General features: G+C 41.0%; 2 protein-coding genes across 3 annotated transcripts in view; one reads left to right on the forward strand and one right to left on the reverse strand.

Annotated features, from left to right (window-relative positions):
* Nucleotides 1-3,299, forward strand: part of ZDHHC17 (zinc finger DHHC-type palmitoyltransferase 17) — an 82,676-nt gene extending 79,377 nt beyond the window's left edge. The window contains exon 17 of the mRNA XM_033117091.1: nucleotides 419-3,299. Coding sequence (XP_032972982.1) covers nucleotides 419-557 — 139 coding nt within the window. The 3' untranslated portion in view covers nucleotides 558-3,299. The remainder of the gene's footprint in view (nucleotides 1-418) is intronic.
* Nucleotides 3,300-8,017: 4,718 nt separating this feature from the next.
* Nucleotides 8,018-26,392, reverse strand: CSRP2 (cysteine and glycine rich protein 2). 2 transcript variants are annotated; one of them, XM_033118079.1, is made up of 6 exons: nucleotides 26,374-26,392; nucleotides 15,674-15,786; nucleotides 13,398-13,566; nucleotides 9,932-10,061; nucleotides 9,167-9,260; nucleotides 8,018-8,332 (listed from the first exon to the last, which is right to left on the reverse strand). In XM_033118079.1, exons 2-6 carry the CDS (start codon nucleotides 15,783-15,785, stop codon nucleotides 8,256-8,258), a joined length of 582 nt encoding a protein of 193 aa, XP_032973970.1. In that variant the 5' UTR covers nucleotide 15,786; nucleotides 26,374-26,392; the 3' UTR covers nucleotides 8,018-8,255. The 2 variants fall into 2 exon arrangements, with proteins under 2 accessions (XP_032973970.1, XP_032973969.1); XM_033118078.1 differs by lacking the exon at nucleotides 26,374-26,392 and adding an exon at nucleotides 26,017-26,138.
* Between the last annotated feature and the right edge of the window lie 56 nt (nucleotides 26,393-26,448).

The following is a 26,448-nucleotide window of genomic DNA, read 5'->3' on the forward strand; positions in this document are numbered from 1 at the left end:
ACTCTCAGGTACACTACACTGCCACATTCACGTTATTTGTAATTATTTTGTCATTTACTTTCTCAATTTTGAATGTAGTTTGTTACCTTTCCAAAGAGCCATCAATCAAGGAAGTTTTTATCAAAAAGTACGTATGACACAGGAATGAAATACAAATTTGAATAACTTTAAAATGTAATTGTGTAACCGATTAAATTAGCAAGAGAAAAGAAAAACCAGGGTTGGCCAAGCTGTGAGGAAACATGAATGCATATATATTTTGTAGAGTTATAAACAAGTTCTTTCTAGCAAGTAACCCGAGTTTTTAAGTTTAGAAAAAATATATAACACCAAAATTATATTAAACTGATATATTAAATCATTGTCCTAATAAACTTTCTCTTTCTCTCTCTCTCTTTTTTTTTGGTGGGGTTTTTAGCCATGGATGTATAAGGAATATTATAGACTTCTTTGAATTTCGATGCTGTGGCCTCTTTCGTCCTGTTATCGTGGACTGGACCAGGCAGTATACAATAGAATATGACCAAATATCAGGATCTGGGTACCAGCTCGTGTAGCAACATCTTTATCTTATGAAGCATATTGCTGAGTGGTGCCTGAAAATTGTGTCTGTCCGTGTCTCTCTCACACTCGAATCCACATCCTTTGAACAACAGCATGCTATATGTAGGGCTAACAGTGAATTTTACAGTCTTTTTTCCAACACTTTTATTAACAAAAGTGAACATGGACAGAACACACTGCCACTTCTGGGAAAGGTAAAGATCTTAAAAAGAATTTTAATGGTTCTTAATGTGGGAATTCACAACATACTCAACTTTTTGGTTTTGTTCTCATAACATTTTTCACGAGAAGAGTGAACTTATTCTGTTGATGGACATGGTATACTAATCAGAAATGTTAGGGTCTAGCTAAAGCTAAATTTATGGTATATGGCTAAATTTTATGATGCAATCTGCTAATAGTATTGCATTTAATTCCACGACGGTTGTCTTAAATTGATTCAGACTAGCATTATGTACATTTTAGAATGTACATGTAAATACTGTAATGAAAATCATGTGGTTTTCTTAGGGATCCTATAATGTGTCCTCAAAGGCACGAGAAAATAATGTTCACAAAAAATGTGCTAACAATATTTTATTGCTATCAGCTGTTGCAGTGCTGATACATTGCTAGTTCAGTGAAATAATTAGTAACCTTGCTCTGAGGTTTTATGGTCTGATAATAAAGCATTTGCATGAGTATAGTAAGTCATGTTATTTTGTTCAAACTTTAAAGCCCTACTAAGTGCATGATACACCTCATAGAATGTATGCTAGCACATACTATCCAATAAAGTATAAATTAGAATTTAATTTGATGTGCAAACAGTCCAATTTTTAAGAGTTGAGGTATTTTCAAGAAAAGGCAGAACAAATAAGTTATTGCAAAATTCTCAGTAATAGAGATAAATGGATATACTTTCAAAATTCTGAGCAAAATAAATTGTAGACAAAATAATGGAATTTGGCTAAAGATGGAGCATGATCGCTGTACATAGCACATGTGAGTAAAAGAAAAGCTAATGGTATATTCTGGTTTTAAAAATATGACCTATCAGAATGAATTTAATCCCTAGATTATTTTAATTTTCTCAATTTTGAATGTTTTGAAATTTGTCAATGCTGTTTGAAACAATGTCAGAAAGATTTTGTTAAACGTGATGCACTGATGAATTTTTGTTGCAGCATTTTCATACTCATGGTGAACTATTAGTCACTGCTTCCATAAATATTGTTTACAGACTGAGACTTGGTTTAGTCCTCTTAAGTGCTGTAGCAAACTGTGGTTCGAGCAACCTGTGAGAAACCTATGAGAGGGATGGGCTGGGGGTGGGGGTGGGAAAGGGTGGTCAGACGATGACAGATCCTAGACCAGTGTAAAGATTGTGTATCTGTATATAAATAATTTATCAAATAGTTTTCTCTTTGTGTCTGTATGTGTTAGTGTGTTTAAAGCTGCTCATTTCATTTTATCCAACCAAAAAAAAGGGGAGATAACTAATGAGCTTCTAGTGATGTTCAATATTGCTGTTAATAGGCATTATACCCTGCAAGTTCACTGCATGTCTGATGCTTGGTAAAATTAGTATTCCCTGTAAAAGGCAGATTACAGGTATAAAAGCAATCTAGTGGTATACCCGCCCCTTGCCTTAGTAAGAGGAGCAGTGAAAATGTATATAGTTGATGTTCCGTATTTCCAAGTACCATTTTTATATAGTAGTTTCTTTGACCGTAAGTCACACATCAAAAAGATTACCTGTAGTATATGTGAGTGTTTTAATATTAGAAAATTGGCATACGTCCTTTATTTTTGAAAAGGGAAGAATTGGGTGTGGGGTGGCAATAGCATTGTGCCATTTTGTCATAGAGTGTAAAAAACTGGTTAACTTTACAAATGTCTCTGCTAGTTTTGACTACTAATTGGGGGAAATTTTAGATAATTTTTAAATTCAAAGTTATTTATAAAAGGCTAAACATTTCTTTTAATTTTTTTGTATCTTGAGCCACTTCACATGAAGACTCTGTTGCAGTTTTTATTGAATACATTTTTATTAACAGGCAAATACAATGGTGGTTTTCTCAGTTTCAACAAGAGTATTGTTACCATGTTCTTTCTTTGTGGTACAATATTCTTTTCAGTGCAAAAGATAAGTCTTTCAGTTAAATAAAAAATAAAAACCTCTAGATGTGTAATTACATGGAAAATATTAGCATTGTTAATGCTTTAGTACTAACCATCCATAGTACCAGTGAAATGTATAACTCAGAAATGGTCAGATGGTCAGGAGCCAGCTATGCAGCAGTGTACCCTCTGTTTAATTATTTTGTAGGTTTTGTGCGTGGAACCAGCTTAACCCAGTTCTTAAGTTGTGTATGAAGGTGATCTTTTGGGGAATAGTTCACATCGGCTTAATTGGATACATTTAGTAAATAGGAACTTATTTCTCAGCTCTGAACATGATTTTCTTCTTTGGAGGTTTTTTTTTTGTTTTTTCTTCCCCTTATATTTTTGTTGTCCCTGGGAATTTATTTCAAATTAATAGGCGTAAAACAGCATCATTATACTTAAGCTATGGACATTTTTATTTTATATTTTATTTATAACTGTGCCAAGTATTATTTTGCTACTTACCGTGTTACTCTGTGGAAAGGAAAACCTGTAAAGTGTTTAATAAATTAGCTCTCCTTACATAAATTAAACCTGTCAAAATTTTGTAAAATATTAATCAAAATAAATATTGACTCTTAAATGTGTGCTTGTTTGTTCTTTCGCTCAATTCACTTCAAGAAATTGATGAAACATTCGTAGTGGTACCTATGATATGAAAAGCTTATTCTATATATTTATATCTAGGTCAACTAGGATTCAAGTTACAAGACTATAGAAATTTGCAAAAGTAAAAGATGGGGGAATTCTAAAACAGTTCCAATATTGTGTGTATTTGTGTGTGTGTGTGTGTAATTAATATTTTTTTAATAAAGAGAATACATTTTGTGTAAGAATTTTGGATTCCATGGAGTTAATTAGGATCCTCAAGGACTGTATGAATCTCCAAGTTTTAAATATTAATATGTCTAAAGACACTAGTGAAATACTGGAAAATGAAACCTACCAAACATTGATATTAGTTACCTGAGAAGCTATGCATGACAAAGAAAGCTTCTTTATTTGGAAATTTTACAAAGGAAAACTTACGTATGAACACTTTCCTATTGTTCACATGGTTGTTTACGGTTTAATTGAGAACCCAGTAGTATTAAATATTTTCATAGTGGATTAATTATTTCATAGTTAATACTCATAATTTTAATATTGAAAGTAATGCCTCCAGAGCTATGTAGAGCTCAAGTAATAATAGTTTGAACAAGTATGTAAAGTAAAGCAAATTCCACAGCAAGCCATCAGTTTTCATTCCATTTAAGTACTTCCCTTCATTTTCTACTTGTCCCCCACTCCCCACCCCAAATCCTTCCCAGATTGATAGAGTGTACCTGTGATGTGGACGTCTGGTTCTAAGAGTTTGTAGAGATAATTGGGAACGAGTGTTATATACCAGAACTAGAAATCTTAGCTTCTTGTCAGAAAGTAAGCCTTCGGTTTCAAAACTTTATAAAGTTCTTGGTATAAGAGTTTCCTGTTAAATACCTTTATGTGACTATTAAAATAGGAAAATCTGTAATCCCAAGTGGAACATTGATCATGGTCAGCTAGGTACAAATAAGGAAAACAGCCATATCTCAGAAAATTCTTTGCCTTTGGAGCGTGAATGTTTTGCTCGAATTTTACCAGAATATCTGTCATCAGACCTTTACTTGGATGGAAAAATCCTTTTTAAATAAACAGCAATGTTTCTAGTACTGAGAGAGAGGGACTATTTCCTTTCAAAGCATCAGAAAGCCTCATTGCTACTGCTGCTGCTTGGATCTGTATATCTATAGTTTTCATCAAATTTGTAAATGTTTTCAGTTATATTTCTTCAAATATTTTTCCTTCCCCCTTTCAAGAAATGCCAGTTACATATGTTAGGCCACTTGAGATTGTCCAACAGTTCACTAATAATTTTTTAAATTCTTTTTTCCCCAGTGTTTTATTTTGGATAGCTTTTATGCTTTTAAGTTCACTTAAATTTTTTCTGTACTGTGTTGTTAATACCAGTCAGTTTAGTTTTTATCTCTAACATAGTTTTCACCTGCAGCATTTGATTTGGACCATTTTTATATCTTCCATATTTGCACTTCTTGAAAATATGGAGTACAGTTATAATGAACTGTTTTAATATCCTTACCTGCTGATTTTCACATTTCTGTCAGGTCTTGGTTGGTTTGGATAGATTTTTTTCCTTCCTTATTACGGATCGTATTCCTGCTTCTTAGCATACCTGGTAATTTTTGGTGACATGATTATGCCAGACACTGAACTGAGTGCTGGATATTTTTGTATTCCTATAAAAATTCCAGAGCTTTATTCTAGGATGCAGTTATTTGGAAACTGATCCTTTCAGGTTTTGCTGTTAACCAAGATTTCTTAGGTAGGACCAGAGCAGTGGTCCGTGTAGGGGTAATTATTCCCCATCACTGAAGATGTGTACTCCATCCGAGCCCCATGAATCATGTTTCCCAGTCTCCCAAGAACAGGCACTCTTCCAGCTCCATGTCCCTGTCTGATAGATGGGTTTCTTGCATGGTCTTGGGTAGTCACCTCATGTGTGGGTGTTGTCAGAACTCAGCTGAAGACGTGCAAAGTGGGGTTTGGGCGGTGCTCTGCATATTTCTTGAGTTCTTTCTCTGTGCAGCTCTCTTTAGTCCCTCAACTCTGCCACCTTAGTTACTCTGGACTTGCAGCTTTATCTCCTTAAACTCAGGGTGCTTTCTAGTCCCACCTGTGTTCTCCCTCCTTGTGCTATAGTGTGGAAACTCAGAGCAGTAAACTGCTTATCCTAAGACCTCATTTTCCCCATAACTCCTTTCTGTTGTCCAGTGTCACAAAAACTTTATTTTTTCATGTCAAGTGAGAGGATAAATCTAGTCCCTGTTCAACTTGGCTATAAGTAGAAGTCTGTGTGTGTATACATATATGTATGTGTGTGTGTGTGTGTATATATATTTAATTTTGTTTAATTTCTAATATAGAAAGTATTGGTAGATAAAACTCATAAACTAAAGCTCTTTGGCATCCTCAATAATTTAAGAAAGTTAAGGGGTCCTGAGATCAAAAAGTTTGAGAACCCGTGGTCCAGACCAACATTTCCCAGTGTTCCTTAAGATGTTACTGGTTCCATGGACAACTGATTTAGTTAAGTCTTTCAAATTAAAGCAGACTCCCCAACCATAGGGTCTCAAGGCCTTCAACGTGCTCGAGCACACTGTGAATCTACAGGAATGTGTACAGAGCGGGATGACAGCTGCAGCACTCCCTCAACTTAACCAGAAGGCATTTGGAACCAGAGTTGCTAGCAGTCCTCCATAAATACACCAAAATCACAAGGGGTGAAAATATCCCAAATGGGTCGTTTTTAGAAATAAAAATATATATTTATTTACCATGCAGCAGTTTAATATCACATTTGGATTACTTTGGGGCTACCCTGTCAATATACATCCAAATGAAAGTAATTCCTCCCAGAAGAGTCTGCCCAAAGCCAAATTCCCTTCTCCACTCCTGAAACCACTGGAAACGTGACAATTTTGGAGTAGCTGTTTTGCCATGGCTCCCAAGTTAAGAATAATTTTAATTATGGATGGATGTCTAACTTGTTTATCAGGCAGAAATCTCAAATTACCAGGCCCGTGACAACTTCATAGATTATTTTCCTCTAGGACATCTACTAGCATCTCTGATATAACATGGGAGGCAGAGTAAGCGGGAAATGTTGGCTCTGTGTGGGGAAGTTTAATATATATAACATTCTGGTTATCTATTGCTGCCTCAAACCGCCCCCAAATTTAGTGGCTTAAAATGGTATTTTTGTTCAGTTCTGCAATTTGGTCAGGACTCAACAGGAATAGCTCATGTTGCTCTACTTGGTGTTGGCTGGGGTGGTTCAAAAACGGGGGACTAGAATAATTGAAGGTTCACTCACTCACATGTCTGTCTGATGGTTGATACAGGCTGTTTTGGGAGATCTCAGCAGAGGCTATGGCTGTAATACCACATGTGGCTTCCCTGTGTAGTCTGGGCTTCCTCCGAGCATGGCGACTGAGTTCTAAGAGTAAGCATCCTAAGAGAAAGGTAGGCAGAATCTGTATTGTCTTTTTTTTAACCTAGGCTTGTCCATCAGATTCTGTTAGTTAAAAATTAGTCACCAAGGTTTTCTTCATTGAAAGGGAAGGAAATTAGGCTCCACCTTTTGATGGGAATGTCAGAGAATTTATGGACATGTTTTTAAAACGACCACATTTTAGAAGTTACTCCATGATTATCTCCTTTGTTGCCGATTAACTTGCCCAGCCTGCTTAAGAAAAAGGTCCACCTCTCCCGAAATGGAACTGATAGGCCCTGTAGAACATGGGAAATGCTCAAGGCTATTATGTAAATAAAAATGAGTTCTTTCCCCAGGTATATGTACACCCTCAATCGGCTTCTTCCCACTACATTTCTGCTTTTTTATTTTTTTGGTGTAACACACTCCCCTTTCGCTTTTCAAAAAAAAGCAATATGTATATTAAGACAGGTTTGGGAAAAGATTAAGATGTGTTCTCAGATCAGGCTGGTTCAGTTTTACTGAAACACAGACCGATTTCACACCCTGCCCCTGGAAAAATAAAAGATGGGATTGAGTCTCTGGTAAAGAACTAAAATTTTCTGGGGAAATAATGAAAACACTCCTTAAATAGTCTAATGCTCATTTTCTACTCTGAGCCAGCTGAATGGGCCAGGTCAATGCCGCGTTCTTTGCTACTTATGCAGAATTGAAATGTGTGAGAAAAGCACTCATTTCCAGGATTTAGTAGTAGAGTGGAGAGTCTAAAAAGTCACCTCAAGCCTCAGATTCTATCGTTGTCGTTAGGCAGTGGTTTGTAATAATCTTTAGGTAGAGAGAAATCAAAGGAATTTTTAAGTGTTTTGTTTCACAGTGCGCCTCCCTAGGTCAGTGCACCTTTCTGAGGAGCTTGTTGGAAGGGCCGTGGCCTTGGCCCTACAGAGTCCACTTCCAGTGATTCTAATGCAGGCTGTCTAGGTGCCACGTTTAAGGACACTGCTGCAGAGAGAGAAGAGGAACCACCACGCTTCAGGAGGTGCCTGCTCTGAGGAGTCTGAACGCTGAGGCCTGTTGCCTAGTAACCTTTACTCTTGAGGCGCACGTGCCATCTAAAAAGAGATCTTTTCCAACAGCTGTAATGCAGACATTAACCTAGTGAGTCAGCTGGGTAAACGGATGGACTCCCTTTAACGAATAAAACTCGGGTCAGGATTGTCCACTAACTGAAATCACAGTAGCTCTTCCAAAAAGTTAACTGCAAGACACTGAACACCCAAATCAAGCTGCAGATTTATTTCAAATGTAAAAGAAAAGGGTTCTTGAAAATGCTGATGAATAAAGCAAAAGGATACAGTGCTCTCTTCCTACTAGTCAGCCAGCCTATCCAAGTACAGGGCAATATACAGTACGGAAGTGCTGGTAGGATTTCACAGTAATTTAGTGCTAGATTATCTGTGCCCGGATTATGTAGAGATTCTCAGTGTGTGAGCTGGGTTGTGGGTTGACACCATTACTGAGCGTGAACAAGGGCTCCTGCTCCTTGGCCATAGCCAAATCCCTTGGGCCCAAAGTTCTTTGCATAGCATCCTACAAAAGAAAAGGGAAAGTTAGTGCAAGTCCACTCACTAGCATTGCTTAAGACCCATGCAACCACAGACCCCCACAAATTAAAACACATACTGTTGGCTACGCCCAAAAGAGTTCAACTTATTTAAGATGCAAAATGTGCCATGCAGTAAATGTGAGGGCCATTAGCTGTGAGGGCCACATCCAAGCATTCCGGCTCCCTAGTGTTCAGTTCATGGTCCCAGGGTTACAAGCATGAAGATCCAGCCAAGCAAGTTATATATTTGTCTATTACCTTATATATTATAAATATAAAGCATATACTCATAGGCTTTGCTTAAAGTTGAAAAGACTATTTGTCATGGGGTTTTTATTCATTTTTATTGGTATGGGAGTTTTAAGTGATCGGCAACTGTATTGTACCATTTAAGATTGTTCTACCGTGTTTCCCCGAAAATAAGACCTAGCCGGACCATCAACTCTAATGCGTCTTTTGGAGCAAAAATTAATGTAAGACCCAGTCTTATATAAGACCCGGTATTTTTATATTGTATTGTATTGTGTTAAAGACCCGGACTTATTTTAATATAAGACTGGGTCTTATATTAATTTTTGCTCCAAAAGATGCATTAGAGCTGATGGTCCGGCGAGGTCTTATTTTCGGGGAACCAGGATGTGGTTTTCTGTCATCTGTAAACATTTCTAGATCTTTTGTTTTCAAATAGCCAGTGACACTATCCCTCCTTTCCCCCATTTTCAGAGTACTACTTTGTTCTTTCTTTTTAATGCTGGTGACATCTCATTAACCAAGGGCGGGATATTCATATGGATAGCAATAACTGACATTAATTTTACCTTTACAATAGATTTCACCTTCTTTCTCAGTCAGAGTCGTCGATTCCAGACTCTTCCCACACTTGGCACATCGGAAACAGTTTTTGTGCCAGGGCTGGAAGACACAAATGCGTAAGTCTGAGAGGCTGGTTTCCTGCAGCACCATTTAGATGCTCGGGAAGGTCAACCCAAAGTGAGCTCCTGACTTCTGTGGACCAACCCCACCCAGAAGGCTGCACCTGACCTCCCAGTGTCTACGTTCTTGGTCACCCACAAAAGGGCTGAGTTCTGACTTCATTCGGAAGCTTGTACCATTAAGGGTCGTTTTCCTAAGAGCAGTCTGAGACCTGTTCACAGTCCTGGTATGACCTTGAAAAGGCCGTCTCCTTTACGGTCGAGAACACCGCAGCTCAGGTGACATGGAAGTAACTTCCAAATCCACCCACCAAATCAGCACCGGCTGTCCTGACTCAGCTTCATGGCTTTTATCCCCACTACATTAAATAACCTGCAGAGTCCAGATTTTTTCACAGCCTGGCCCTTTGAGTTAACAGACTTCGGGAGAGCCCCCTATGAAAACAACTTTCTTTTAGACAGAGACGTGATCTGTCAAATAAGGGTAGCACTTCAAAAGAGTAATGAGTCACATGGAAATGCAATTAAGAAAAAAATTTAATCCAAGGCATTTATTCATAAGACGGAGTGCCTGAGCGGGGTGTGGAGGGTGGACGGGAGAAACGGAGCAGAGAGGACATTCATTGTCACTAATGAAAACTAACACTCTACCTTTCCCGCTCCAATTATCTTCTCAGCAGCATAAACGGAATCCCCACATCTGGAACACTTCTCAGCACCTCCGTATTTCTGAGCAAATTTAGAAGTGTTTGGATTTGTTGTAGGCCTGTGAGGTTGAACACTTGTGGAAAGGAGAAGAAAAAATTAGATATTCCAGTGAGCCCTTATAAGTCCATAAGGCAGGCATAAGGGAACTCTGGCGCTTACTGCTCTACCGTCTCATGGCTGGAGGCCTTCACAGGCCAGCAGAAGGGGAGGAAGAAAGAAATTAATCCCAGGTGCCAGCCAGAGTTATTACTGTAATCTATTTATGAGCTCATTCTTGTTACAAAAAGACCCAAAGTTAAATATCTGTCCTAAGTCTGAACTCATCACAATTCATTTAATTCCCCAGGGCTAGCCTCTCCACCAAACTATTACGCTATGCTTTATAAAACCCTATCCCAGCACTTATTTTTAATCCAGAGTCATATTAGTACCACGAGAATCACACCTAGCTTTTTACTTCACATGAGACTGAATTATCAGTGTTAACTTCAGCAGTTTTTGCATAACGGTCAGTTGATTTAGATAGTCTACAATCAAGGAAGTCAAGCATGTTTTACAAATTAATTTTGCAACATATCTTCAGTAGGGGAAAGGGTGAATATACCACTTTGTGGGAAAATGTTTTAGAAAACTTACCTATTACTATGTGATCTATTTATCTTTACTTTCTCTCTGGATTGAGTGGCATTTTTGTCACTATTCCAGGTCACTATTCAATATGAGGTGCACCACCTACTATGCAGAACACCATTCTGGGCTTTCAGAAGATTTAAAGACCCTTCTAGAACTTTGTAAGTTAGTTGAGTAGATGAGATACAACAACAGTTGGCACTCAGCAAATGGTAGCTCATTATCAATTTTTCCTACTGGAAAAAATTATACAGCATTTTTTAAACCGTGTTTGATGTGGCCACTGGAAATTTTATTCTAAGCAACAAATTCCAGTTCACTGTACTAATTCACAGTATTGGTTTTTCCAACAGTCCCTAGTGTAGGCATATTTTTAAAAAATGTTTCCACAACCTACTCTATATACTTACTGTTACAAGTGATTTTTAAAAGCTAGTCACAGTGATATCCAACACTTCCAGTTCGGAGTTTCCCAACACAAATTTCCAAATCTGTCACTGATTATGTTAATAAGGTCATACACATTCTCTCCCACCTGCATTCTAACAACCTAGGTAGTGTAAGGATAAGTGTTACCTCATGTTACAGATGAAGAAATGTTAATCTGCTGAAGGGCTAGAGACTCAGGAAACTGGTGAGCCTAAGCTGAAAAATGCAGGTCAGTCTCAATGAAAATGTTCCTGCCCACCCAGGCTGCCTCCCCAGGAGATCCTTGGGAAAGGGCTTGGTCCCCATAACTGTGCCACAAGAGTGGGCCAGACCACAGGTGCTCCCAGAGTTGAGTCATTAAGAACGGCTTCTTGGCACAGGACGTCCCCACACCTGCTCCTGAAGGATAAGCAGCCTGTGGCCAGGCTAAGGAGGGGACGGGACAAGGGCACTGGTTGAGACAGGCCAGCACTGAAGGCTTGCCAGGTAGTGTTGAAGGAGGAGAAGAGTGGAAGGTCCACTGGTCTTTGTGACTTGAAAACTATGGCCACAAACCCTAACCCTACTTTTGGGGTCATGGATGAATTTGGTTTTGTTTGGGGGAGGGTATACAAATATATGTTTTGAAAGGTTTGAAATAAGATCCCGTGTTTCCCCGAAAATAAGACCTAGCCTGACAATCAACTCTAACGCGTCTTTTGATGCAAAAATTAATATAAGACCGGGTATTACATTATAAGGACCAGGTCTTATAGTAAAATAAGACTGGGTGTTATATTTATATTATATTATGTTATATTGTATTGTATCATATCATATCGTATCATATTTATATTATATAAGACCGGGTCTTATACTAAAATAAGACTGGGTCTTATATTAATTTTTGCTCCAAAAGACACATTACAGCAGATTGTCTAGCTAGGTCTTATTTCCAGGGAAACAGTCTTAAGAAATAAGTGAATTTTAATCATTTGAAAAAGGAGAGCGAGCAAGAACAATGAACTTGAACTAAGACAAAGGTAAGCTGGCTGCTACAGTGATGGCATGCAGCAATGACTGAGTTGGCCCTGGCACAACTGGTCACAATAAGGCACCACGGCTCAGAAACCCCAAGTGTGGGGAAAAAAAAACCAGAAAAGAGAGAAAAGTGGGCCTCAGTGTAGTTCACACTGCAATGGAAAGAGCACAGGTTTGGGAGCCAAATTTACATAGGTTCAAATCCTGGCTCTGCGACCTATCCGTGTGTCCTGAGCCTTAGTATCCTATCTATAAAATCAGCACAAAGTACCTAAACTCAGAGTAACTGAGGATTATATATAATGAACATAAACATTCGGCAGACAATAGGCAATCAATAATTATTATTTCAGTCATGCCATAATGTACCATGCTTAAGATCATAAGCTTTGGAGTTACACTAGGTTTCAGTTCCGGGCTCTACAGTTGACTAGCAGTGTGACTTGGGGCACATCACCTAATTCTCACCGTCTCAATTTGTTCTTGAGTGAGATGGGAAACCATACTTTGTAGGGTTATTGTGAAGTTTCCATGAGCTAACGTATGTTAATACTACATGGTACCCAGCCCACAGAAAGGGCATGAGAATGGTCTTGTCCAGGGGAAGGCCATCTTATTGGGGTATTACACCAGTTTTGGCCTCTTCAATATAAAATGGATGTGAAAAAATGTGAAGTTCAAATGAGGGAATTATTGGGTCAAAAACAGAAATTAAGAGGAAATTCCCAATGAAGACATAATGTAGTCTGATCATGAACTACTAAGTGAAGTTCAGCAGACTTAGCACTTTGCTACTTTAGTATTGAATCCTTTCAAAACACTAATGTCTCAAAGAATCAAAAACGGGGGGAAATTCAATTTTTAAGTAATTTTAAGTTAGAGAAAAGTAATTTCCTGATGAGGAAATATTCTTACATGAAAGGAATGACTGAGGAATTTTCGCTGATCACTTAGTTGCACATGAGAAATGCATTTCATGATTCAGATACCACATTACTTTATCATTTGACTTCATGACATCTGGTCTCCAAAGTGCTGGCAAATGGAAGTCAGTTTAAACCACCTAATTTTGAGAACGTCATGACTCCTTGTTATACCTTGGAACGCTCTCAAACCAGGACTAGAAATCACTGGAAAACTCACTTTGTTAGGTCCAAAACTGTCCATATTTTGAGCTTAAAGAATAGTCACTAGTTTACACCAGAAAATCTGAGTCTTTTAGTGTATTTAATTTCAGCTAAAAATCTGAAAACTCCCAGATTCCTGTTCACCAAGCAACAGAAACTGTTATAAGTCATTTCTGAAGGTAACAGATACGGCCCTAACTCACCTCTCTGGCTTGATGCCCAGCCTCTCACCCCGGTCCATGTTGAGCGTGCCAGCGCCCTGGCCATAACCGTACCCTTTTGGCCCATACTTCTTTCCGTAGCAGGATTTGCAGTAGATCTCTTCATCATGAATTGCCACTGTGGTGCTATCTAAATTTTTCCTGCAAACCACTGAGGGGGAAATAGTGAGAATTTAAAAATGTGGCAAAGATACCTTTTTCTTGAGAACCACGGTGGCACATAGTCTACAAACAGTAAAGGCACACGCTGTCTCCCATGCCTAGTTTATTCTGCGGTTTCCCAAAAGCCATGAGACAGCGTCTGGACTGGTCAGCTACATTTGACAACTATTAACCTTCCTCCAGGGACATGACAGTTGTTTCAGAAATATAGCAGAATGTTAACATCCTGAAGTCTCAGACTTTTCAATATGATTTGCCTCTCAGGCAGGAGGAAGAGAAGTTTGAGATGGCTGTAATTACACACAAAAGGAACAAAACTAACACTTTGCTCCCAAACTCACAACACTCAAATCTTCTCAGCCTCCTCATACCAAATATTGTTGTCACAACCTAACAAAAGGGTGGCTGAGTGCCTTAGGAGAACTGTCTCTGTCGCCCCGTCGCCCCAAAAGCACCCTATGGGATAAAGACCGTTTTGAAACCAGAATTCTAGCTTTCATCACTAGTCTTAGAAGAGAAAAACTATTATTCTTTCATCTCGCCACCAGCTTCTCCAGTAGTGATGAGTATGTCTGAAAATCATCAAGTGGTTTAATGTCTGCTTTGTTTTCCCTTCTTCCCAAAGGAGAACACATTCTTTCTTGATGGATCTCTTGCCACAAGACATCTCCACGTAGCCCACTTCATAAAATTGCCAAATGGCATTATGTTTTATCCAGACATTATTTCACTCTCTAAAACTCAATTAAGCTTGAGAAAAAAAGAAATTGTGAGGGAGCTCATTAATAGCGCAATCAGGCAACTGGAAATCCAAGATTAAAAAACGGGGATTTTACCCCCACCTACATGAAACTGAAGAACAATTTCTAAAGTACTTGCATTTGCTCTGTGTTCACATACTCTTGGGTACAAACCGACTGAAAAATAGATTCCTCAAAATAATAATAACTTAGAAGAAAGGGTTAGACCAAATCTGAGAAATGGTAGCTATCATGGAAGGCATACATAGCAAACATTCATATGTTGTATTTTTATTCTTTGTAGCTGTGACTTTCTGTTGTCTCTTATTAGTTTTCTGTGAAGCAGTTGCAGAAGTTTTTTTCTGAAAATTATTTCATAGTGTAACCAAATTTATTTTTAACATTGGCAGTTTCTAGCTAACTCTCACTGTACAGAACTATAGATATAGCAAATAATTGCATGCATGGGTGGGTTTCTCATAACAAAACCTTCATTAAAGAAAATTTTGTCATTTGAATCAGAAGATGGTTAATGAAGACCCTTCTGAAGTGGCTACTCTCCTGTTTAAAAACTGAAGACTTAGTTGTCATTAGAGGAAATATGCAGGGGTGAGGGGGCTTTTCTCCTGTTCTGTTTCTCTCATTATCAGGTATTTACTGTCTTCCGAGCATATAGGCATGTGTTGTTTTATGTCCTACTTCCCGTCTGTGTCAGACACTCTGATGAATTTTCCATCTATAAACAATTGTAGTTCCCAACTTGCCTCAATGGGATTTTCATATCCTAAATTCCTTTCCCTCCAACTTAGGATATCAATAACCAGAAACAACTCTGAATAGTCACTACCAGAGAAGACAGAATTTGAGCTTCTAGAGAAACTGAGCTTCTAGACTTCTGAATTTGAACTAAAAATGTGCCGAGAAACAAGCAAGACAGTTTCAAAGAGGAGGAGCCCAGCCAGGAAGAGAAGCTGGGGTGGATGGGGAACCATCCTGTCACAGAAATCAGAGCCAAGCCCATCCATAACCACAAGCCAGAAACTGCTGGGTGCCAGACAACAGACGGCACTGAGCTCTTAGTGGATGAGGCAGGGGAGACACGCATGATAATAAATAAAGTAAATGCCAAACGAAGCCTAAGAGCTATGGGGACACAGAAGGCCAAGTGTCTTGGATCACCCGGCTGCCCTTGCTACGCTGAGCACTTACAATGTCTAGGATAACAGACAAGTAAAAACCATTTGTGCTTCTAAAATCATCTTCATTAACAAAAACCATCATTTTTCCCTTAAATAAGTAAATGGAAGCTTCTCACACGTAAGTTCTGTCACCGGCCGAGCACTGGGAGATACTTACTGCACAGAAAGCAGCAGCGGTGGAAGCTTCTCCCATCACACTGCACCTCTTCGGCATGGTACACGGTCCTCCCGCAGGCCCCGCACTTGTTTCCACCTCCCCAGACGGGCATTCTGAAGGAATGAAGTATTCATGAGAATGTCCCCATCGCCTTCCAGGATTCCCACAGCGCTGCTTAAACCCAAGGGACACCTGCAGATTTTGTTTCTTCATGAACCGCTCTAACCACACATTTAAAAGGCCTGCGTTCCTCCAAAATAACCTCATCTCCTCTCCTAAATTACAGGTCTCTCCTGAGGAAACTCTGGCTTGTCATGCTCAAGTTTTTTCCCCTACAGTACAAAGGACCTGCATTCAGTACAATGAATGATACAGGTTACCAGCCACAAAACAAACTATGCCACTAGAATCCACAGGAGTTAGGAAAGGAGAGTGGAGAGCGGAAAAGCAAAAACAGCCCCACACCCACCCCCAGTTATAACGAACGGCCTAACAAAACTCAGCTGAAGAACTCACACTTGGGTGGAGATTTTTATTACGTTGAATTTATTGTTACCACCACCCAGTTCTTAGCATTGAGCATACACAAACTAGGACACACTTCCTAGGGAGGTAAAAAGTGTTGCATTGCTCTGTAAGAACAAGTTTTATATTTGCCTACTTATGTGAGATTATAGCATAAATAGCTGTATCTGTGACTAGCACGACTGCACGCATGGAGCCTTACTGTAACCACAACAAACACTCATCCAGATGGTTTCTGTGCTTCACTAACCCCAGCGTCCTCTCGTCCAGCCAACAGTTGGCTTTCCCTCTTGGACGGGGCTGTCAGTCCACCAAGAACCATTCCCGGCAAAGTGACTTGTTTGTGGAGTGTGTCAGAATGACCTCTGAGCAGTGAGGCCTAACGTGGTGGCAGCTGGAAGGTGAAATCCCCAGCCATCTTGCCGTGAGGTACAAACAACATGTTCTAATCTCCTCAACGAGTTCGTCTGCCTGGACCCAGTTTAAATGCTTAGCTCTGAGTGGCCCACGGACTCAAGTGCCCTTGCTGGGACAGGAGGCTCTCCAGCAAGGGCAGTGTGTCCTGTGTGCCCTGCCCTGAGTGGAATGTAAAAACACAGCAAAAGAATTCCTTTTTATACCCCACCATCATTTTCAGGCTTCCCTTCTGTGAGTGGTATTTGCAGCCCCTGCCTGTGACACCTCCTCGGATGAGTGACTTGCCTTTCTAGGAAATAGCTCGTTAAGAAAGCTGAGACCTCCTCACTAACTCAAAGCTGGCTAGAAAAAGAAGGGAAAAGGAGGGCTGCTAAGCTAAAACTGAGGAATCTTCAGTCCTTAAACAGGAGGATAGTAAGTTCCCATCGTACAACACTAAGGCTTCCAGAACCCAACGACTTCCTGAACATGGAATGAGGCCTTTCCAGAAGAAAGAGTTATAGAGTGAATCACTATGTGGAGCGTCTTTCTGGCACACAGCAGTCATTCTCTTGTCCCTCTTCTGGTTAAGACTTTCCCAGGTTTTCTTTAGGGAAGCAACCATCTCTTTCTCGGTCCATGTAGTTTAGAGAGGTACTTAGTATTAATAAAGGAGGTCTCCTGGTGGTGGTCCACCATGCTTATCACCAATTCAAGACAAACGTCAGGTAAGCATTTAGAAACTTTTATACAATTTTATGCCACAACAATCAAGAGCATGACCAATGAACTCCTCTGGTTGAAGAGTGTAGAGTCAGAGAACCAATCTGTACTTGGAAATTAGCACAGAAAATGGTCCTTTACCACAGACAGGTTGAAAAGCATTGGTTTAAACGGGATTGACTCTACCTTCATCTCCAGGGCTGGGCGTGTGACGCAGTCGTGGCAACCAGTTCACATGTCATTCTGGGCCTACCAGAGTGACAGAGTTAGGATTAGGCATGAGCCCCAAGCCAGTTCAACGGAAGTTAAACCCGGGGCTTTGGTTTAGAACTGTGGGAACGGAGGATGGAGTTGCTAGCAGCTGTCTTAGCCACTATGACGATCTAAGAATGAAGCCAGCACAGAGGGAAACTGAAAGATGGAAAGACTAGGTGTAGACATTTTTAGTTGTGCCTCCTCTTATCCTACACTCTTTCATCTATGTGAGCCAGTAAATCCCCTTTTTAAGTCATTTGGAAAGGGAGCTCCTGTTTCTTGAAACAAACAACAACAATCACACACACATACATGCACAGAGACCTAACTGATATGACTAGTTATCACTAACCTATCAGTCTCAACTTGCAAGAAGCCTACTTCCCTTATTCAGACTGGAACAAAGTAATTCCGAGGGTCCACAAGTGTTACCAGGCTACTGTGAAGGCATCCACACGATGTCCGTATCTAGCAACAACAGAATGTATTGGCAAGCTTTCCTTTAGTAGTTGCATAAATCTCTTATTCCCTTCCCTGGAGACAGGTGCTCCATTGTTCAAAGCCAGAGTGAAACCTGAGCCTGACTGTAAAACCTGACACAAAAGCCTTGGCTCCAGCAGCCTGCACTGGCTTGAGTTGGGAGTGCATTTAGTGGTACTGACTGTGCCCCATGGCTCCGAGTTACCCGTGATCTGGAGCGAACACTGATGTATGCAACAGACATCTGCTGGAAGTACCCTCATGATTCCCAAGGAAACCAAAAACCGAATCCAGGCGTGCAGGTAATGACATTACAATTACTTAAAACTGGATTCCAAGAATTAATAGCCCAGCTGGCTTTTAAAATATTTTGTTATTGTCTAGGCATTTTTCATCATATTCGAAAATATACTGCTTAATATCAGCCTGGTCGCTTACATTTTCACACATGTTTACTTCGGAGCAATCACCAATAAGGCATTAGATTTCTAGCAAGACTTATGCTGTCCTGGGTTGTCTCTGAATGACGTTTAAAAATACATTTTTTTAAAAAACTAACATCACTTCATTATTCTCTATTAAACGAGCAGCTTGGACTTTTTAAAAGAGAATATCTGCCTTTTCTCTATGTAACTCAAGGTTACTTAAATTTACTTCTTGTAAGTCTAGTTTAATTTCTATTGTATACCCACCCCAGCCAGATGTGAATGCGTCCCCTTTTCAGGAAATACCTACAAAGGTCTATGTACATCATTCAGCTTACTATGTTATAAATTTCTTCCCCTCGGGGGAGGGGACCACATCTCTGCATTCCCCACCCCATCAAACAGAGTACTTGGCACATTTCAAACTACTTCATTTCTATTGTTTTACAGAATCTTTCCCTTTTCTGACCTGTTAGTACAATTCCCAATTAGATCATACGCTTCTCAAGACAAAGGTAGCACTGTCCTACTTCTCTTTGTCACATTTTTGGATTCTAAATGAAATTTCTAAGTCATCAACTTTTTAAAAGTTCCATTCAGTTTAAAAGCTTTCCTTAGGCTTTATGAATAACCCTCTCTGTGGTCCCAGCAAATGTCGTAATAGAAAGAGCATCCTCAGAAGGCTTCAGCTGGATTTGTGTCTTATGTTTTAAGCTGGATAGTGGGTAGTTGAGTGTTCCTTGTATTCTCTGTTTTGTATGTCTGAAATATTTCACAATGGAAAGGAAGAGGAAGGGAGGGAGAGAGTTGGTTGATTGGTGTAGATAGACCTGGGTTAACTTGACTATTACAATGGTTGTGCAACCTTGGTCTTCTCTGTAATTCTCACCTATAAAATAAGGAAAGGAAGCTCTCTCTACCTCTTAGATATTGTGAAGAAAAAACAAGGTAAACAAGTGCCTTGGCAGACATCCGGTCACTTAGCTTGAAGATGGAGGGGGCATCTCACACTGCCAACCCTGCTGTCAGTATTCCAGGAGGAAAACCCATTGACTAGCACCTATGGTGCAAAGCTCAGAGCAACAAAGAGGGTAAAGAAAAGACTTATCTGATTAGTCACTCATAAACCTTCTTTTCTTGGGACATTGAAACACATTGCAAGTATAATGATAGTTCCACTTGTGACTAAGAAATGAAGTTCAAAATTATACTTTTAGGGTGAACTATGGACATTTCCTGCGTTTGGCAGGGGAAAGTGTGATGAGCTTCTATTTCTGTCACTCTTGGCATTGCTATGCATAAAAAAAAAAAAAAAAAGAAGCCCAAAGCTTCATTTTTCATACACGCATTTGGCTGCACAACTTCACAACAGCTGACATTAATCACAGCAGACTGGGTTTGCACTGAGTAGTCTGGGCTGCATGCTTCTCCCCAATCCCATGCATTAATTTACAGAATGGTAAGAGGAGGAATCACATCCCGCTTTACACACATCTCGCAAAAGGGGCCAAACCCAGGTTTATTCATTCTCAGTTTTGATCTTCGGTGTTCAATGTCTGAAATAGTTCCAGCATGAGGATGTATCCATTGCGTGAGATTTAAAAGGCTTGGTTTACATCCGAACACCTATGTGCCATTTCTCTTTGCTGCTTCTCCCTAGTCAAAGACACCACCCCAACTGTGAAAGACCCACCCTTACAAGAAAATTACTATCGTCTAACTCTGAGTCACCTTGTGGTAAAATTACCTCATTCTCTAGATAACCAATGAGCCGCAAAATGAGCGCATGAATCATTCTCATACCACCTGTGCTGCAGTCACTGTCTTATTTTAGAATCTCAATGACTTGAATCCATGATTTTTGAGTCTACATGTCGCGACTGGCAGTTTAAATGATTCATTCTAATACCAAAGGTTTGGAGTGAATCCATCTGTAATCTCAGATTCTAAATGCTTCCAGAAGCTTTGGCATTTTATTATTGCATACTAGGCTTTCTTATTACACTAGAACCTGGTTATAATCCAATTTCCCGAAAAGGAGAATTTATTATAAACCAGTTTTATCGCGAGCCCCACCCATCCAGAGGGGTCACTCATTAATGAATATGTAGGTTAGTAGCATTGTCCCTAATTAGAGTGATTTTTAACAAGGCCAGAGTTTGAGAGCTGTCATTAATTGGAAATTAAGCTTTACTCATTGCCCATTCTAGTTTTTTTTTTTTTCTTTTGCTACCCATACTACCTGCTTAGTCTACTTCCCTTATCTAAGTGAATACCATGGACCGAGGATAGACTCCATGTTCCATTTTGCTCCTTCTACCAAAGCCAAATACTCAAGCTGGCCTATAAGACAGCTCAGGCTAAGAGTGAATTAAAAGCATGGATTCTAGAGTCAACAGAATCTCATTTCCCTCATATGTACAATGAAGATAACAATACTTTTCTTATAAAGTTGTTAAGAAAATGAGATAAGAAAATGTTTATAGTAGGCTGTGGGGACAGAGCCAGGAGTGCAGTTTCCAGGCTCTCGGCCTCATGTGGAAAGGTGCTGGCTCAGGTGGTAAACGGCCATCAACTGTGATGGGATGGCCATCAGCTGTGGCTAGTTGGCCGTCAGCTGTAACCAGTGAGCCATTGGGCACAAATATAACTGCTGTGGCTATGCTAGTAGGACAATCGGGGCTAGCAAGAAGATGGTGGCTGAGCTAGCAAGAGCGGATTGCAGTTAGCACGGTGGATTGCAGCTAGCAAGAGAGGTTGGTTGGCAGAGAGAAGTGGACGGCAGGTTGCGGATTCTGTGGCTCCTGCTTCCTGTGTGTCTCCAACCCAGCCGCCAGCGAGAGTATAGTGGTATGGCTCCCCTATCTATGGCTCCGTGGGTGTTCCTTTTGGCCTCACCATGTCCTGCGTTCTTATGTGGGGAGTGGGGCCAGAGACCCCACATGCCACCCCACACGACACAGGCACTCACTTATTGGTAGCCTTTATCAATATTTAGCAATGTTCAATTTTTGTTATCAACACTCACCTTCCCCTGCCCATCTCATACACCCATTCCTTCTTGTTTCCCTAATCTCTCCCATCAGGGCAACTGATTTACCTCCCTCCCTCATGCAGCTAACTCCTGACTTCTTTTCTGTATCTCAAGTAATTTTTCTAGAGTAAGGACAGCTAAGAAACAATGTACAATGTTTTACTGTTTATGAAGCTCTCATATAAATGTAGTAACTCAACCTTTTATGAGCCACATCCTGGGTTAGGAGCTGACGATAAAAGGTTTATAAAGACAGGTGCCTGTTTCCGTGTAGGAGTTCTACTGTGGTGGTAGAAATATGTAAACAAACAACAGTAGTCCAACACAACTAATGACGTCGAGAGGGCTCTGCATGGTCTGCTTATACAGAGATGGCAGAATGATTTCATCTTGTAGATCCACTGAGAGTGGGTCCCTGGAACTATGTTGAGAAAGACTCTGAAGTTCAATCAAGGTTCCACATTAAAGATTACTGTGGTTACTAATGTTTGCCGTGGAAATTGCACTACCCATGCTACCTCGAAGACATTCCTGGTAGAAGAGAAAGGGCATGGAACTTAGAATCAGATAGACAACGTTTAAAATTCAGTTATCAGCTCTGTGATCTTGGCCAAGCTCCTTCAGCTCTGAGCCTCCACTTCATTAGCTATAACTTGGAAATGAACGAGAATTCTCTCATAGCGTCGTTGTTAAGGATCTAATGAGCTAATGTTCGTAAAGTACCTGGCAAAGAGTCTGTGCTCCACAAATGTTGGTTTCCTTTTCCTTCAGGAGCACTACTGGGTCTGAATGGCTACCAAAAATTCAGTCATTAGGTGACCTGCTAAGGTCACTGACCTCCAAAGAAGCAAATCCAGGCTCAACCCACTCGTATATTTGACTTCAGAACCACAAGCTGTTCCCAAAACTCCCGTATCTGATTTAAGGGTTGAGAACATTTAAGTCACCTGAGAATTATCAGTCTCTGAGTTACCAAATGACTTGCATACAGGAACACCTCCCCTTGCGTCCAGTCTTCATCCATCCGACTAGTAGGTAGTAAGTGTCCTCTATGTGCCAATGTCACACCCAAACTGTTACTTTCAACCAAAAGGCCCTCTACCACTCCTCTCTAACCTAAGCCTATCCTTGCTCCAAAGGGAAGCCTCCCTTCCACCTAGTAAGCTCTCCTGTGCTCACCCCAGCCTCACCATTAATTACTAATTCTGTATCCTGGTACCACCCACATCTTCCACGTGGATTACAGCAAAATCCTTGACAGCGATTTGGATACTACCTGCCAAATCACATATTGTAATTAGAATGCAACTATGCTATAAACTCAGTCACTCTGATCTCCCACATCTGCCATAGCAATTCATAATCGGTGTCAACTACAAGGTATTTAATTATCCAAACAATGTTTGTGTGATTTTTACATGGAGTCAGACCAAGATTTACATGCCAAGACTACTGTTTATTTGCTGAATGATCTTAGGTTGGTTATTTGATCTGGTAGTTTTCTCATTTTAAAAATGGAGATATGCTTATTTATATCATAAGTCCGTTCCGAGATTAAATATATGCAAAGCACTTAGAATACTGCCTGCATATGATACATAAAAAAATCGCTACATTGTTATTTACTTATTGTAATATATTATTATTTACTTACATAAAGCTTACTATATGCTTTACTTACGCTAAGTAGTTTACTGATAGTAACTTATTTAATCCTCATAAAAAACGAGGTAGGCATTTTCATTATCCCCATTTTATGGGTGGGGAAGCTGAGGCATAGAGATAGTAAGTGGCTTATAACTAAAATCAAAACAAAATTATCAATTCAGCTTAAAAATTAATACCAATGAAATTCAACTAAACTACATTGAGTTTATTTGACTGATATTTCGCTAAAACTAAACCACTGCTAGCAACACAAATACAGTACAGGCTTCTATGTCTCTGGCACAGGTTCTTTTTAAATTGGGTATTTCCTGTACTGTCGTGTGCTGAATGAGGGTTCAATTCTCTCTTCACTTTTCTCTTTTGGGAGAGAAGCCACCATGAAACCTTTTTCCTATAGTGAACTGAGAAGTCCTTTGGCCCTAATGTATCACGTAGTATGAGTCAAGAACAATTAGTAGTACTGTTGGCCCAATGAGATGGTAAGAAAAAAAGCAAACAAGCTGATGATATCCTTTACAAGTGATTCACAATATACATTTATTGGTTCTCCCTCTCTGACTTACACCAATACTTAAAAGTTTTAACAATCAGAACTTGTGCCCAGCTCCTGCACAATTCAGTTTGAGAAAACTTCCCTACATTAGGGTTCGGAACCCAAGGGTCCACAGATCCCTGGAAATTCTGGGGATCAGTGAACTTGGTACCGTATGGTTTCCTTTATGCACTTAGAAACATTTTGAGAAGGGGTCCAGAGGCTTGACCATGAAGGTCCACGACACAAAAACAGTTAAGGAACACTAACGTTGGTGATCACGGTCCCCAGGGAATCCAGGGATCCCCACCCAACAGAACACAAATATAATGCAGCAAATACCAGCCCAGGAAATGATGAGGTGCCCCAGGAAATCTGTGACTATCTGCAACGGGAAGAGAGCTGGCCTCCCGTAAGCCATAGGAGATAGCATTCCTGTCTGAGGAGTTGTTTGAGTCACCGCTCTCCTGGAAGAGGCTTTCACTAACCGAGCAAAGCACAGAACAATGTCTAATTACAAGGAACCTCTCCAAGCTGGGCTGGCCTTTGTATATACCAATATACGCCTTACGACAACTCTTCAAGGTCTGTGATATCATACCTATTTTGCAAGATAAGGTAACTGAGGTCAGAGAGTAACTTGCCCAAGGTCATCAAACCAAGTGTGCTGAAGCTGGGATGTGCATTGGGGCCCAACTGGCTTCAGTCCTACCCTTCTCACCATGCCATGATTTGCCAATTTAATCAGGACAGAACTCCAATGAGTACTGCTTTCAGCACAGTATTTAGCAGATACCAATGTCAATATTTGTTAAATACATTTGGAGGAATCCATGAAAAACTTATGATAGAAATCTGAGGTCAAATTTGTATATATTGCTTGAATCCAATGTAATCTTTGTTCACTACAAGTGCAACCTCACTCATTCCTTCATTCATTCAATTAACCAATGTTGGCTCTGGCCCAACAATATTTAAGGCACCCAAGCAAGCAAGGATTCACTGGACACAGATCCTGTCTCGACCCAATTTCACTCTGACAGAGCAAAAGAAACTAGAATACAGAGTAGAAAGAACCTTGAGAACTACTGATAAAGTATCAGTGGCAATCAACCCAAAAGAGAAATGACCAAGAAGACAATGGGGGGAGACTATGGAGGATTTGATAAAATTGATTATAGTTTGGTATGCAGTTTTGATAGTACATGAAATTCACCCTTTTAGAATCTATTGCCCATCTCTTTCCTGAAAAATTGGCGTCACATTAGCCAATTTTGTGGTTGTCCTACTTGAATTCTTGGCGTTGTAAAGGTAGAGTTTTAAAACAGGTTAATCAGAAAAGTTAAGACCATTCTTACTGTCTGAGTATAACAATTACCCCAAATAAAAGGCATTTGTAAAATGAAAATGTACTTGGTCTGCAGACTGCAAATAAAACAGGTTAAACATTTTGGGTAACTATTTAAACAAACGTCCTAGTGTGGAGGGGCTGAGGTGGGTGCCTCGCGACTTAGAAACCCTCCCTCCCACTGCGGTTGCCTACGTGGAGCTTAGGAACCCACAATGTGATTTTCAGGACCTGTTGCAGGATTTCACAACCAAGCATTCCTGCTTCCCTCATTTGTACCTGAACAGTAGAAAGTTCCGGAAAAAGCTGGGAGAGTGCTCGATCTGACGTTTCACTGTTTCAACATTGAAGTTTCGGTGCTTGGTGGGCAGAGACCACCAAACAATGGGGATGCCAGGAGCTCTCGTACCGCAGGAGGGGAAGGATTCTGAGGTGTGCGGGCTGTAGGAGCCCCCACCTCACCCCCAGGGCTCCGAACCGGCCACTGGGTAGGTCGCCCTCAGCGCGGACCACACTCCGAGCAGAGGAGACCCGGACACTCGGCTCCCGCTCTCCCCTCCGCGGAAGGGAACCGGCCTCTGGAGGAGGGGGCCCAAGGCTACTAAAAGGAGAAATAGCAGCCACGCGAAACTCTCGACCCCGCCTCCCTCCCAGAAAACCCGTAGGGACAACTGGTATGGAGGTCACGCACAATTATTTATCTGTCCCGCGGGCCCAGGATCCGAGGACAAAGCCGGGGCGGCCGTGGGGAGCCGGGCAGCTAGGCGGAGTCCCGGGAGTGGGGGCGAACCGGGGAGCAGGGCTGAAGAGGCTGGCTGGAGGCTTACATAGGGTCCGTAATCGGGATGTCAGGGGAGATGTTGGGGGCGCCAGCAGGGTGGCCTGAAGCTCCTGGGAGATGGTGGGGACCTTCCCTCCCGCGGGGTTGGCGGAGACACCCCCAGGGCCGCTACTCACTCGAATCCCAGGCAGGACCAAGCACCGCCAGCAGAGCTAGCGAGGCCGACTCGGAAGGAGCGCGCTGTGAGTCCGGGAGCCGGGGCCAGGACAGGGTCGGCACCTTAAAAAGACCCTTGGTGGGCGTGGCCTGCGCGAGCCCCGCCCCCACCCTGTCGTACCCCGCCCCCGCGCGCCGGGAGAATTCCGGGACCCGCTCTGGAGTGTTGGGGGCATCTGGCAGGAGGGTGGGCGTCTGGGTCCCCCTCCTTACAGTTTGAAGACCGAGAGACAAAAGGCAGGAATCCCGCCTCTTCCTGCTGCTTCCCGCCCATCCGACCACTTCCCACGTCCAGGGACCGCTCCCGCCGGCCTTACCCGTCGCCCCCCGTGGGGACCCGACAGTTTCCAGGAGTAAGCAGGAGTTAGAAAAGGAGACTTCCTTGCTGTGCA

This window comes from Rhinolophus ferrumequinum, chromosome 10, assembly GCF_004115265.2.
Source record: "Rhinolophus ferrumequinum isolate MPI-CBG mRhiFer1 chromosome 10, mRhiFer1_v1.p, whole genome shotgun sequence".
Taxonomy (NCBI): Eukaryota; Metazoa; Chordata; class Mammalia; order Chiroptera; family Rhinolophidae; genus Rhinolophus; species Rhinolophus ferrumequinum.

Excerpts from the sequence above, each read along its gene's own strand:
- CSRP2 (XM_033118079.1), bottom strand. The coding sequence starts at position 15,785 with ATGCCCGTCTGGGGAGGTGGAAACAAGTGCGGGGCCTGCGGGAGGACC. Across the intron at positions 13,567-15,673 it reads CCGCTGCTGCTTTCTGTGCA|TGGTTTGCAGGAAAAATTTA; the intron begins GTAAGTATCTCC and ends TTTCCCCCTCAG. Across the intron at positions 8,333-9,166 it reads AGGTGAAATCTATTGTAAAG|GATGCTATGCAAAGAACTTT; the intron begins GTAAAATTAATG and ends TTTCTTTTGTAG.